At 34.3% G+C, this 15801-nt stretch overlaps 1 protein-coding gene across 7 annotated transcripts in view; it reads left to right on the top strand.

Annotated features, from left to right (window-relative positions):
- The window catches only part of TMEM232 (transmembrane protein 232), a 195012-nt gene that overhangs the window by 46386 nt on the left and 132825 nt on the right, over positions 1-15801 (top strand). For all 7 annotated transcript variants that reach the window (XM_037032314.1, XM_037032311.1, XM_037032308.1 and 4 more), the window contains 3 exons: positions 1514-1668; positions 12547-12670; positions 13606-13858. In XM_037032314.1, coding sequence (XP_036888209.1) covers positions 1514-1668; positions 12547-12670; positions 13606-13858 — 532 coding nt within the window. The remainder of the gene's footprint in view (positions 1-1513; positions 1669-12546; positions 12671-13605; positions 13859-15801) is intronic.

The raw sequence follows: 15801 nt of genomic DNA, 5'->3' as shown, positions 1-15801 counted from the left end.
AGTAAAAGTACCATCATGTAAAACTGAAAAATTAAACTTAAATCTTGTTTATTGTCCAAAATGTTGACTTTTTTCTTTACCAAAGGGGGAATTTTCTCTGGTAACAGTGCATAAGTTTTTTAATGAGAACCTTTGACCTAAAGAAATGGTCTCTGTAGCCATGCAGTGTACGTGACGAGATAAAAAAAGTGTTGATTGTTTTGAATTAGTCAAGCCAACCACAAGTTTCAAAATATATCGACTTACATATTGATTTAGAGTAAGTTTGCAACACGAGGCCATCAGGCATCTAGGCTGAGACATCCACAGCAATTTGAGAAAAGAATTTCATTTTTAGGAGTTCCATTTTTGGCGTGGGCTTATCCACAAAGCAGAAAATTGAGTTATTTGGATAAAATATACGCATTTACTGAAGTCAGTATGTCTCAGTCTGATGTCTTATATTATTTTAAACTAAGGCTTTTCTATGGAATATTCTAACATTCTAAACAATGGCTTATTTCCATTTACTCCTCTGAACGATTGTTCCCTGGAGTCAACGCCATGTAGAGAGACTTTATCTCATCAGGCCTGTATCTGCCCTGCCTGACTCCCTGACATAAAGCAGATCAGTACACAGCTGTGGAACTTAACTAAACCATTTACTAGAAACTTAAAATGTCTTAGGTTAAAATTAATGTATAAACTACTGGCCTTCTATCTTAAGAGAACACAATGTGAAATTTTTCTTTAAATTGTAGTCTTGATGTTGTTTTATATAACAAACCAAAGACTCCTTTGGAGTCTCTTTAAGTGCTTCTTTTCAGAATAAAAGAGTAAAATATCAGCTAAGTTAGCAATTTGAGTACATATTACAGGAAGTGCATTTGGATTTTTACTGTTGACAAAAATTCAATAAGAGTGCTATGTTATCGTGGTCTAACAATAAAATCAGGTTTCTTTACAGCAATTACTTTGGTAGACCAATTCAGTTTATAAAACTGTTAGAAAGCACTCTAAGAAAAAAACCAAACTAATAACAGCCCATTTGTTTTCTGAATTTGTAGAGTTTTAAGATATTATGCAGACTGACCATGTCCAGCTAGGCATGTATTTTGGTCCATTGAGTGGAAATCCACATTTTAAAACCTAATTTACTATTTGATCACTGTTCAAACTTTCCCTTGTCCCTTCTTCCTTGAGTGTCGTGGAAAAATAAGTCATATAGATTTTAAGAAGCACAGTTGTGTCTAGTAGTTTTTATTTAAAGAATACATGCTTTTTGTTTTATTATAGAACTGATGTCTTTGAACACCAGGGTCCCATGTGAAGATATATTGAGATTAAGTTACAGTTAACTTACAACATGTGTGTGTGTGTATATATTTACAAAAAGATATTTGAGTAAATCGCTCCACTTGGTGAAACGTGAAGTATAAAATATATGCTTTCTCACCTGTGTATTTAAAATTTATTTTTATGTTTACTCAAGTCAAAGAACTCTTCCAGGTACATTTTCCTATTTTAATTCCAGGGGCGCGTGCAACCCAGTCAGGGAGGGCGTGACGTCAACAGCCTGCTCTGGCACTGCACTGCCGCCTGGACTTGTGCGCAGAAGGACAGTCCGCGGTTGAAGAAGGTGCTTGAACATCTCCTCTTTCATAAAACACACCTTCAAACGAAGTGCTGGTAAGAGGGACCCTATAAATCCAAAGTAACTCATGGAGAAACCTTTGTATTTAAATGTTAAGTAACCTTCGTACTTAAATGTTAATCACACCTTAGTTGACTATAAAAAAAAGTATAATTCTAGTTCCAAAGGCAAGGGCAATTTATATATTTTCTATTAGTTCATTCCATCAATAAATTTTTTCTTTTTCTTTTTGGTTAGAGGAACATGCATGTATTATATAGTTTATCTTTATTAAATGAAATTTATTCTTAATAAGTCCATTCCCATATTTAAAAAAACATTTTTTATTTTTCAATTTGTTAGCAACGAGGTACAGTATACTTTTTGGGGGGGAAATGCTAATATTGTTTTATTATGCCTTACTTGTAATGCATAATAAATGTTACATTTGTTACTACAAATGTTACTTTGAGAAGGAAAAAAGAAGTCTTAAATTACCAAAAAAAAAAGGGGGGCATGAATTCAATTGAAGGAAGAATAATTTTAAAGGAGTATTTTTGAGGAAATTGATCAGAAATACCCCTCTATAATATTTCATGATGACCAGAATTCCTTTTCTAATGCTATCAATAATAATAATAATCTGTTTTGCCATAGCAAATTGCAAATTCAATGTCTTATATTTTTCTTAAAATTAGTTTCAGTGTTTAAACCTGTGGCAGTCCACTCTGCACCAGTGGTCTTTGTATATGTAAATTATAAGTATCGGGAGCATTCTTTATGAACCAAAGCCGTTTTCCCAGTTTTATTAGGAAGTACTGGGGAATCTGGGTCAGGTACAGATTCCTGGACATAGCCTAGTTTGCAAGGGACTTCATCAAGGACTCACTCTGTTCGCAGTCTGATGGGGGCAACCTACTCAGTATTGCAGTTAACAAAGGTAGTAAGTTGTTAACATTTTAAAAGTGGGGATAGCAACCTTAAATAGGAAAATAAAAATGCAAATAGGTTATATCTGTTATAGCAATAATGTGGAATGTAATTTTAATAATACACTTATAATAGAGGGTTTTATTAAGTTATTAATATAGAGCTGCTAAATATAAGAAAAATTAGAGAGCTTTATTGGAGCAAATTAAGCCATTCTGAAAGCCGTGATGATTCTTTCAAACCTCTCTTATAAAATAAATTATAGAGGATTCAAACACACAATTTTGTTTTCAAAGGACAAACAACTAGAGTTATTTTAGCTCTTGGACAACTCTAACTTGGTTTTAAAAATAACAGAAATTATAGTCTAACATATAAAAATCAATATTGCATGACTTTGCCAAATTTATTTTCAAGGTATGCTAACAATTGCTAAGTAAAGAGCTTCAATTAGTGATGAAATTCTAAAAGTAGCTGACTAAGAATATCTGATTCTGCCCTGGCTGGTGTGGCTCAGTGAATTGAGCACCGGCCTGCGAACCAAAGGGTCGCTGGTTCAATTCCCAGTCAGGGAGCATGCCTGGGTTGCCCATGGGGTCCCCATTGGGAGTCACGTGAGAGGCAACCACACACTGATGTTTCTCTCCTTCTCTTTCTCACTACCTTCACCTCTGTCTAAAGATATATAAATAAAACCTTAAAAAAAGAATATCTGATTCTGCAAGTCAAGGTATAGTTTCTTTGACCAGTTTTATTGTATTGACATTGCTCTAATTTACTTTGTTAATAATTTGTCTTTAAGGTAGTTTTTTTATACTTAGTATTTTATAGATTTGGATGCGTTGGAGATAATACAACACTTTTTACAAATGAAGACACTGATGCCAAGTTGATTAGGCTCACTAGCGACTGGCGCCGGACTTTAAGGTGCCTGGTGTAGTGCTCCTTGTAGCACACATGTCACTCACTGTCTTCCGGCTGCATTGTCAAGGGGATAACTGCTCTGAGGCACTTGTCACCGAACCCTGACTTCTCTCCTCAGGGGAGGGCATTGTGGGGATCAGCTGAGGGAGGGCGTGGCGATGTTTAGTCAGGGCTGAGTGAACAGAAGGGTAAATTGAAAAACTAAAATTAAGAATGAAACACGGGCTGCTTATAATAGAAAGGACAAAATAATTGTTTTAAAAAGCACTGACAGATAGTTTTGATTCTATTTTTTATATTTACATTGTTTAAAAAAGGATTTATTTTTTTCTTAAATAACAGATAACCCCAGAAACAAAAATAGCCCACCGACATTAGAAGATTAGTGTCTATTTAAGTTAGCAATTTAACTTAATTTTCTATTAGCTATATTTTCTGTTAGTCAAATTTTATGTTAGTTATAATATTAAAATATTAAAAAATAACTTTTCTTGTTACAAAGTATTTGTATACATAACAGCTTGTATTGTTTTCAAGAAGTCATTATTCTAGATAAAACAAAACAAGCTGTGGCATAATGGTTTGATCAAAATCAAACCAAAAATGCTTCTTTGTGGTCTCATGTACTCCTGAGATTGAGTACACATGAAAAGTTAAGAAAATGAACTAAATATATTTAGAATGAAATAGAAACATTGGGGCATCATGCCTTGATAGTAAATTAAGACTGTCAGGATTTGCTGTACCAGACAGTCATACAACTGTGGCCCTTGGAAGACAATATCTTTAGTTTAGTACCTGAAATTCAAGGCCAAGTAAGTATTAGTAGGAGTAGTTTCATTCTACATGAATATCAGTAAAGTACCATGATGATGAATAAATGTTCAGAGATTTAAAATGCAGGAAGAAACCATTCAACTGATTGACCAGGAGAAATTTTATTGAATTGGCAAAAATTGCTGGTGTTCATACAGGTGAGTGCTTCTCACCTGCTAGTTTCTAATGTTTTCCATCAGCAGATAATTCATCATCTCTATATCTGTGACACTTTTTTTAACCCCCCTTATAAATATAATGCCATACAAAAGGAAAGAACTGGCAGCATGAGGTTTCAGCTGAGACTGGAAAAGAGCAGGCCCAGGATCCATGAAATAATTCAAAGAAGGACTTTGAATTAGAGCAACGTTGTTCTCTGGGGCATTGGAAAAAAAAAACAACTAACCAAACAAACCAGAAACCAAGGAAAGGAAATGAACTGAAGACAAATTTTAAAACTTGGTGAAGAAGTGGAGGAAAAAGAGAACATATGAGCCCCTCCCAACTGCCAAGGACCAGCCTTTATCTTGGAAGTTTAGCTGCTCTGAGCCGCAGATAAGCAGCTTGCTGTAAGGCAGATTTCTATTTAATACGGTTGAATTTTATATGATGCTTCATACTCTAAATGCTCCACCTTGTGGTTTGGCCTTTTATAAACGACCCCATTTGCTCTGGGGAGATAGCTCAAGCTGTGCAAAAGGCTTTCTAATCTAACATGAAAATAATGAATTGTGTTTACAATTGAGTTATTAGGCGATGACGACTGCTGAGAAATGCGGCCTGGCATTTCAGTAAGCGATAGAACATACAATTGTATCTCCCAGAGCAAACTAGCCGATTTCATGCACTCCATGAATGTCTTCCAAAAAACCTTGACAATTTAAAATTATATTGACAGAGCTAGTGTTTTTCAGATGTATAGTATTTGTGTTTGAGTCGAAATGAACTGAACAAAGAATCAACTGTTCTGTATGGGCAGCAAGGCCTTTACTTCTGGCTAGATTACTGATATCCCATTGTTAATCTGCATGAGCCCCAAGAATTTTTATAATGTGTATATGACAGTCTAACCAACACCATTCAAACAACATTTTCATTAATAATATTTCCCATCACTCATGAGCTGAGGGGGCATATCAGTGAAGGTCCTCACTTTTCTGAGGTGTTTCCTGGATTTTTAAAAATCTTCACCTGAGGATATTTTTTAATTGACTTAAGAGAGATTGAGAGAAAGAGAGAGGGAACTATTGATGTGAGAGAGAAACATCGATTGGATGCTTCGGTCCCATACGTGCCCCCCAACTGGGGTTGAACCCGCAACCAAAGTATGTGCCCTGATCAGGAATTGAACCCACCACAGTTTGTGTGTGAGACAATGCTCCAACCTACTGAGACACCCAATCAGGGCTATTTCCTGGATTTCTTATTGATCTTCTGATCCTCTGAGCTAAATGTAAACATTTAGTCTATACCAAGGGAAAATACATCAATTATGCTTTGATGTATTACAATACAGTGGAAAAAGAAAATTCAACCTCAAGTCAGAACCCTGGAGTTTTAGTCCTGCCTGTTGCTGCCTAATTTCGAATGAGTCACTTAACTCCTGTGAACAGTTTGCTTAGCAGTGAGAGATAATAGTTACCCCAAAGAGTTTTTGAGATATTTAAATAAGTAGTACGAAAACCCTTCTAATGCATTCATGCTCCCCTAGTATTTCATTTCCTGCAACTTCAGATCTGAACTCGTTTTTTCCAGAGTCCTGCCTACTGAATTTCTGTCTCAGTACCTGACACACGTCCTCTGCTCAAGTTAACCACACTGGACAGCTTACCTCCTCCATTTCAGAGCCGTGCCCCTGCTCTCTATTCCCGCTGTCACAGTCGTGGCTCGCACCAGTATTGTCTCATGACTCTTGTACAATAGCTTATTAACTGGTTTCTTTGCCTAAGTTTCCTCCTCCATAGTCTGTCCTACGCTGCTGTCAGGACTACAATGTAAATGTGATTAACCATCCTCCCGCTCAAAATTATTTAATCAACTGTTTTTACATGCCACGGGGGTTGCAGCTCCAATTAGGATTTCATAACCTGCCATGATTTAAAAAAAAAAAAAGCCCTAGTCAGATGCTCAGTTGATGGGGCTGGAGCATTGCCCAGTACACAAAAATTTGCAGGTTTTAGTGTTAGGTTGTGTGTTTGATCCATGGTTGGGGCCTGTAAGGGAGGCAACGGATAGGTGTTTCTCTCACAATGATGTTTCTCTCTCTCTCCCTTCCTATCTCTCTAAAAAGCAATAAACGTATCTTTGGGTGAGGGCAGAAAAAAAAGAAGAGCAAAAACAAAGACGGAAAGATCCAGCTACTGTAATTAATTACCCCCAACACATACAAGTGCCTGTAGGTCTGAAGGAAAGAAAACAGTCAGTGGCCCACCTGTGCCTTCTCTGATGAGACAGCAGTCATTGCCTCATTGCCTCATTGCCCGCTGACACTCCGCCCCTTCATTCCGCTCCGTGGGGCTCCAACAGTGACATTCTGTAAGCCGGAGAAAGAACCCTTTTAGCAGCCATGCTAAAGATGAGCTTTTCCTATAGTCCATCCCTTCTGCGTATCAAATGTCAGACAATGGCAAAATAAATGTATCCTTCAAACTAGTTTTTGCAAATACTCAAAATCTAGAATAAAATTCCGAGCGTCCTTCTTTCCATGTGCAATTAAGACTGAGACTAATTTATTTATGCTAATCCTCCCCTTTCTTGCCTGTTAATCTAAATTTGAGGTCCTGATAGCATTTTGGTTAAATCGTTATTTAAAATAGTCCATCTTCTTCAAGAATTATATATACAATTCTTTAAGGATTATATATAGAGAGATATTTATAGTTATAAATAATTATGTATGGCTTATATTTATAAATTTATGTTGATTTATTAATATGATCTATTTTTCCACTTACTGTCAGCCACTTAATGGTAGGATTTTCCACTCTTAAGTTACTAAGGACTATTCGTTTCTTGGTTGGCTAGAGTGAATTTCTAGTGTGAACACAGGTGACTTATTTTGTTAGGTGAGCCCTTGATTACATACAACCCTTGGCTTAGTGTAGCATTTGTCACCATTTATTTTTTACCTAAAAAGTTTAGTGTATTCATTTTTTTCCAGAGATAGGCTTCTGTGCTCAGAGCTTTTTAAAATTTTCTTTTTGTATCTCTACACCTTGCATTGTTGTTTTCTAACTTAAAGCTATGATGAGCTATTCAAAGTCAATCTACCTCTTTTTAAAGTTATATTTTCAATCCAGAAATTTCAATCACAATTATCTTTGTGATCTGGTAGCCAAGAGGAAAGTAGATGGCGCCCTCTCCTGTCTCACTGACTTTATTAGGAAGCTTCTGTAGTAAATCCTCCACTTCGATTGGAGAGAAATCCTTACTATGTGTAGCTGTGCACAAATGCTGTAGCTACTGGCTTACATTTTCTGAAGGCCTTCCTTTGGTTACTCATCATTCACACATGTTTTCTAACTCCTCTCTGTCTATGCTTAGTGTTTTTCCTACATTATGGTGAAAATGCCATAGATTCCTGCATTCAATTTTAAATTAAATTTTGGGCTTATTGACATTGGGAAGGTTTCTATCAATTGACTCCTGTTTTCCTCATAACTGTAAAATCCTTAAAGTTGTTTTGTTTCCCTTTTCCTTTCTTTTTTATTTATTTTTTTACTGTGGTACTAAGAATGTTTTTCTTGATTTTATGTTTCTTTGGTTGTTTCAACAGGCATTAGATAGTAATGGGTCTCAGTTTGCTAGCTTTAAATGCAATTGTCTTTCTCTAAATTATGGAAGAATTTTTCAGATTTGCTCCCTTCCAAGTGTTAGTTTTGCAATTAACTTCCTCAATTATGGAATTAAATTATACTTTTGTAATTTTAGTTTTGTTGCAATCTCTTGTTTTTTCGATACAGCACCTTTCTTCTCACTATCAAAGCTTTTCATTGTTGTTTCTTCTTCCAGGGCTTGATTAAAGATGCTGAAGAATCCTGTAAAACTATCTTCTGGTTTCTGTAAGAAATCATTTTCAGAAGTATGATCCTCTCTGAGTATTCAGCCTGATATTCTCTTTAGCCTTTGCTATAATATATTTCTCAGTGGTCTCATGGCGAGCATATTCCTCCATTTTCCATTTTACTTAGCTCAGATCTAGGAGAAATCTATTAAAACTTGATACTTTTAAATCAGAGGTTTGGGTTTCCAGCAAACAGCATTGTTAAAAGCTACAACACTCAACATGCAATCTCATCAGGGAACCTTCCTGTGTCCTCTGCACTATATGATATTTTACCTTTGGGAGAAGTAGACGTCAGTATCCCCTTATAGCACGCCTCTTCCTTTCCATCCCCTCTCCTACACATGCTCACCCACAAGCAGTGCTTTCTACACTTTCAGCCATCTGGAAGTCGTCATCTCTGATTAAGTATGAAGAGATAATAATGAAGCAAAGAAGTAATACTCTGGCTCCTTAAAAAGTCGATACCCCAAAGTAAAGGCACTTTTTCTGATTCTATAAATAATAGGGTGAACAGTAGAGATCTTTTTTTTCTTTCATTTTTTAAACTTCGGGGTAAAGAAGGCTGCTATGTTTTATGAAGTAGAATGTGAATGTTCCTTATTTCTGTTCTTAATTCAGTTCCACCAATCTTATGGTATATGGAAATTTCCTATAAATTGCTACCCTTCAGATCATACTTCTGAAAATGATTTCTTACAGAAAACAGAAGATAGTTTTACAGGATTCTTCAGCATCTTTAATCAAGCCCTGGAAGAAGAAACAACAATGAAAAGCTTTGATAGTGGGAAGAAAGGGGCTGTATTGAGAAAACAAGTGACCTCTCTTTCATTCTTAGTCTTCAGGGTTTTATGGATTTTTGACAACATCAATATTTTCTGAAGTATCTATCAAACGGCTGAAATAACCCTGTGTGGGGTTTCCAACTTGGAGATATTTAATTCCATCTTTTAAAATTATAATTTGGTTATTGAAAGAACATGTAAGGGAGTAAGGAGAACTCTAGAGAACTGTTTTGATGCAGACTTTCTGAACCTTTTTATAAGGTTGTACGGAGAGAGAGAGAGAGAGAGAGAGAGAGAGATCAATTTTTAATGAAACCCCAGGTTAGTATATCTTAGCTAATTCGTTCTCCTGGGAAGAGAACACTGGACTGGAGTCAGGCTGGTTGAACTACAACTTAGGATCTTGTACTGTTCAGCTTTCTAAAGTGATTCACATTAATGTTAAAAGTAAAAACAGCTAAAAAGTAAAATCAATCAGGTAATAAGTAATCAATTAACCAAATAAAAACAACTGTGCTATTTTAGACAAGCCAATAAACCTCTACCCCAGTTTTCTTTTAACTTAAAAAATGTGGGAATCCATACGATTTAAAAATTACTTTGTTTAATTTTGTGGCATTTAATTTCATGATAAAACCAAGCCAGTGTATTAATAATCAAGACTTGAAGTTCACAAAGAAGTGCTCTGTTTAAATTTCTAACCTAAACCTAATCTAATTTGAATTCTTCTTTCTTATGTGCATTGATTTTCAGTTTTGATCTTTAACAAACTCCAATTTATAGGTGTCGATGCTTCTATTTTTGGCAAAATCATTTTCACTTATAGGAAATTTTACATTTAGCAGAATTGATTGAAAATAGTGTGTTTCTGTTGAAGCATTTTTCTACTGCAGGTGGCTGACACTGATGGATCTTTTTCAATTCATATTTCAGTGAGAGTGCCTCTACTTAGTTACAATTTTCCAGACTTAGAACAGAAGAGCGTAAACCTTATGATTATAATGTGTGTTCAGGAACAAAGAAGTTTTTGTGAACTCTGAGACTCTCTTCTTCTTTATTTGACCTTAGCACAGATGATGAGCACTCAGAATGATGTCCTGAAAGAAAGTTATGGAATTCATATCCTTTGAATGGCATTTTTAATTTAGTTCAGTTCAACATTTTGAGCCCAGCCATTTTAACATGGATATTTCCCTTAAATCTCACAATAGCCTCTGAAAAGTAGGTGTTGCTTTATTTCATTTAAAGATGAGTAGATTAAGACTGAGGGTAGGGGACATAAATTGCCCTACCTCATCTACCTAATCGTCATATATCTAATTAGTGTTGAAGCTAAGGTTTTCTCTTTAATTTTTCTGACTCTAAAGTTTATACTTACAAACATCGTGTTCAGAGTATCAGTTAGGATTCAGTTCTTGTGCATGTTAACAGTCACCTGACTGAGACTGCATGATCAAACACGGCTTTATTTATTGTGTAGAAAAGCAGTGCGTCACTGGTGTAGATGCTCAAAGGCCCAAGAACCAAGCTCCTTCTGGCTTCCTCTTCTTCCATCCTTGGTATGTGGCTTGCAAGATAGCTGCTCTATCTTCTTCTTTTTTTAGTATTTTATTTATTTATTTTTAGAGAGAGGGGAAGGGAAGGAGAAAGAAAGGGAGAAAAACATCATTGTGTGGTTGCCTCTCATGTGTCCCCTACTGGGAACTTGGCCTGCAACCCAGGCATGTGCCCTGACTGGGAATCGAATCTGTGACCCTTTGCTTCACAGGCCCGTGCTCAATCCACCGAGCTACACCTGCTAGGTGCTCTATCTTCTGTTGTCCAGTATATACTCCAAGCAAAGAAGGAAAAAACACCTCTTATCTAAATTTAATCTTTTTTCTTAATCAGAAAAATAATAGCTTACCTGGAAGTCTTTCATAATGCAAGTCCATTAATATCTCATTGAACAAATCTGTACATATGGCTATATCAAGCTTCAAGGGAGTTGAGGAATTATTTTTAAATTAAATTTAATGACCTACAATTTACATACAATAAGACGCACACATTTATGTATACAGATCTATGACCTTTGGCAAATGCATACACCTGTGTAATCACTGCTCCGATTAAGATACAGAACATTTCCTTCTTGAAGGGCAACACTAACTGAGCACTTTGCCATCTTGCATAAAATTGAGGTTTAGTTTTGAAAGGAAAAAGGAGTCAAATAATATTAGATAGGCAATAAACAACACTGGAATACTAAGGTTAAATATGGACACACTTAAATAAATACAGTTGGAAAAAGCAAAATTGAAAAACAGGAAATAGCCATAGGTGGCAGAAGACTTCTTAAAACATAAACTGGACAAAAGTTCAGATCTACTTGTGTCTCAATTTTCAAATATTAAAAAATATATTTTAAAAGGTCTTGAAATGTATCAAAATTTGTGGTTTAGATCAAATGGGATAATTTCTGTGAAACACATTAAGATCTATAAGTTCCATTCAAAATGCAGAATTAAAGAACTGGTGTAAAGAATTGTATCTTTTTGCAATAGTTAGAGGTGTTTCCTTTTAAAAATAATGATGAACTTGATTTACTGATCTGAAATATCACAACTGCGAAATTGAAATATAGTTGTAAATGTACTAACTTTAACTTATTAATGGCCTATAAATCAAAGCAACATGCAGCTCTAGGCAGAGGCAGTTTTTACATTCGCATTCTTAGCAGTTCTCTTTCAAACTGTATCTTTTCCAGTTGGTTAAAAATGGCACTAAATGTATAATTTTCTGAAACTGTCGGAACATATATACATTAATGTCTAATAACTTCTTATGCAATTTCCCAGTTATTGCATATTTACTAAATAAATCTTGACAGTATTATGTATTCAATGTGAAATATAAATTTCATTTTGAAAAATTAAACTCTTTATAGAATGAAATAATGCTGAACTCTTGGTGTGTATATGAAGAACTTTTTTTATTTGTTCTTTCTTCTGAAAAGAAACACTCTTTTGAAATTTACTCCTTGGAATCAGTTACAAAATTTAAAAATAAAAACCTATAATGAGATTTTGAGGACAGTGTTTACAACCTGAACCCTTGATAGAATCCAATTATTTTTTAAATTTATTACTCTCAGAATTTTGTCAGAACGCTATTCTGAATTCAAATCTCTTACTAAAATGTAGCTGTTTTCTGTAAACTTTTATGATAACCAGTGTTACCCAATACTCCTCTTTTTTATAATTATAATTTATCTGTAGCTGAACTTTATGTTTGTGAAGTCATAGTAGTCATTATCGAAAGTGATGCATCTGGTAGTTCAGGGTACTCATATCTTCTGGCTAATTACTTTTTTTCATTAAAAACTATTAATATTTTACATTAAAATCTCTGTGTTTTATTAATAAAATTTTCAGGATGAATTCAGTACTGGCTTTGCTGGTCCTTGGGGAGGCTGCCAAATTAAACATGGACTGCTTGAGAACTTTAATGGACCTAATGAAAGATTTTCTTTTAAGCATTATGACTGTTCAGAATCAGGTAACAGTATATTGTACTGTTAATTTTGGTGGGCAAACGAACTGAATAGAAGCAAAATCTTTTTGTCAGTACTTAAATTGTATACCACATTAAGGCTTATAATGAACATTACTCTAAAAAAAGATTTTATTTACTTATTTTTAGAGAGAGGGGAAAGGAGGGAGAGAAACATCAATAGGTTGCCTTTCAAAAGCACCCCAACTAGGAATTGCACCCTGACCTGGAACTGAACCAGTGACCTTTTGTCTTGAGGGACAATGCCCATCCAGCTGAGCCATACTAGTCAGGGCCTAAGGAGCCTAACTTTATAATTATTTTAATTAAGCATAAAAGTAAATGCTTATTTATCATATATCTTAGTGTAGATTTATTGATAGAGATAGAGCTATAGAAATATGTATCTACATACCTACACACAAACATACATAAGAGGTACTTTAAATTTTATAACACACTTGAGTCATATAGTCACATACGTTTTAGTTTCCTTTTTTAAGTTTTTAAAATATATCATAAAACACTTTTATTATTATATTTTATTAATATTTACATTTTAATATTGATAGTTTAATTATTCATTGTCAAACATTGAGTTTGTTTCTATAGTAATTATTCACAGTTATTACAATTAATGTTAAACCCATGTAAAATCTAGTTTTTAATAAGTACACTTCAGAATTTTTTTTCTTCTTTCTTTTGTTTTACTGTTGTTCAGTTACAGTTGTCCCACCTTTTTCCTCATTTCTCACCCCTACCTAGCCACTCCCACAACTGAGGTACATTTACACAAAACAAATCTTTTTTTAAACGAGTACATTTGATTGTCTTTTAACAAGTCTATAAAATTTGAAGATATTTCTTATAAACACATTATATACATTTCTTGTTATGACAGGGTATGTGTGTATTATCTAACAGTTATTTTCTCATTTCAGAAAGAAAAATGCAAAGCAGATGATTTTTCCTGGGCTTGGAATGTAGTCTATACATACGTAACAACACTTGCAGAAGCCTGCTTGTACGTGGCCATTTCTAATTTGCGAAAAACTGCTCTTGTTGGTTTCTGTGACTGTAAAAGTTCACAAAGAGATACTTTACTCTTGGGCAAATCAGAAGAACAGCCAGAATTGAGGAATACAAGTATTTTAGGTCTTTTGGACTACTTCTCTTCAAAAATGTCAGATAATTGTAAGTTAATTATTTTTCAACTTGATGAGAAATGTTTTTAAAATGTCCTCATCTACATTTAGTAACGAGCCTTTCACAAAAAGTCAACATTTTAAAGTTGGAAATAATTTTAAATCCAGTAGGCCTTTTGCAAATTTAGGAATAATATTTTATACCATAGAAAATTTTAATCAGTAATTTTAAAAAATGAAATATAAAATACAGTCAATTGATTTAGGATTCAAATTACATTCCTTGAAAACAAAGGATGACCTTGGGAAACCTTATGAAATGTATGTGTTTGTTTTATCATTTTCACATAGGGATTTCTCATATTTCATCTTCTCCATTTTCTCTAGGCATCTACTGTTTCTCTTGTTCTTGTCCCACCCACAAAATTTCTCCTCAATATCTCAAATGATTTAGTCCATTCCTCAGATATGGCATCTCATTCTCTATCAGAATACACTCACGCCATGTCTCAAGACTAAAGGTCATTTGCTACTGTTGTTTATGGGGCTATAAAAATGAAATAACTTTTATTTTTAAAATGGAAGTACATGGACAATATAAACTCAAAATTGTCCTTTTACATTGACTAGAACTTTTCTTAATGAATATCACTGTAGTTGGTGTTATTATGGTCTGTTATGCATATGACTCTCACTTCCATTAAATTATTAGATAATTCAGACTGCAGAATCAAATATAATTGTGTTTGTATTTAACCAAGTATATAGCACCGTATTTAGCACATAGTAAATGGTCAATTAATCAAAGTAATTAAACAAATCACTGAATTTAAAATATAATTTCAAGATTTTGAAAGTATCAAGGGAGGGAAGGTAATTTCTTTTCTCAAGACCATAGTTCAGTTATTATGTTTGAATATAATTTTAAATAATAAGACCTAATAGATATTAATTTTATTCTCAAAAACTTGCTCACTGTTTTAAAATTACTTTCAATATACTTTTGGTTTAATCAGTGAGTTGGAATTTATCATTTCTGAGTGCAACTTGCTTGGCCTTTTCCCACTTTTCAAGATGATTTTATTTATATTTCTTACTCATGACAATTTTAAGCAGATCTTTAGTCTCTGGTTTATCGTGTCGATAAAGTGAAGAGGTAGTCACCTATTTTGCTGTTCACACTCTTAGGTATTCACAATGGTCAGAAATCTTATATAGCAGTTCAACTTATAATTTTTGAACTGTCACTAAACAGATTGATCTACTAATTTTAGATCTTCAACTTTTTTGTCTAGTTGTATAGAATTCTTTCTCTCTGTCTTCTTTAACTCTGATGGGTTCAGAAGGTGTTTCTCAGTGGGGATGGTCTTTATTCCCAGAAGCCCACTGGGCACACTCTTGCCATGACCCCTGAACTCTGGCATAATCGCATGATGATAGGGTTGCATTGTTCTGTGGATGTTCAAATTTTTCAGATTCCTAAACAATCTGAATTTTTCTTCTGGGGAGTGATTATTTCATTGTATTTGTTTGTTGTTTATCTTTCTTAGAAGTTTCTTATCTTTCTGAAGACTTTATTTTGATGGTATGGGCACAGAGTTTGGTCAAATTCTTAGAAGAGATTTTTGTCTTTTCTACTTATTATCTAGTTTTACATTGCTCAGCGTCCTAGATAACACACTCCAAATTTTCCTATCTCAAATATTGTTCTCTTACCCTATAATTCTTTCTGTGTCAATGGAAGACCTATTGAGAATTCTATAGGTATTTATGTGAGTTTTCTGCCCTCTGAGCAACACTACACATTATAAAGAGCTATCTGTGTCCTTGAACTTGCCTAGTATATAGTCATCATTGGTCATTGTTTTCTCATCTTTATACATCTGAACAAGCACACTTGTTTCTACTTAGTATTATTGAATTTAATATCAAAGGAAAAGCATGTCATCCAAGAAACAACAAATTCGGATTATTTTCATGTGTCCCTAGGTG

The sequence above is a fragment of the Sturnira hondurensis genome, unplaced genomic scaffold (genome assembly GCF_014824575.4).
Source record: "Sturnira hondurensis isolate 20B ecotype Veracruz unplaced genomic scaffold, ASM1482457v3 Scaffold0021354, whole genome shotgun sequence".
Lineage (NCBI taxonomy): Eukaryota > Metazoa > Chordata > Mammalia > Chiroptera > Phyllostomidae > Sturnira > Sturnira hondurensis.
This window is presented reverse-complemented; position numbering and strand designations above follow the sequence as displayed.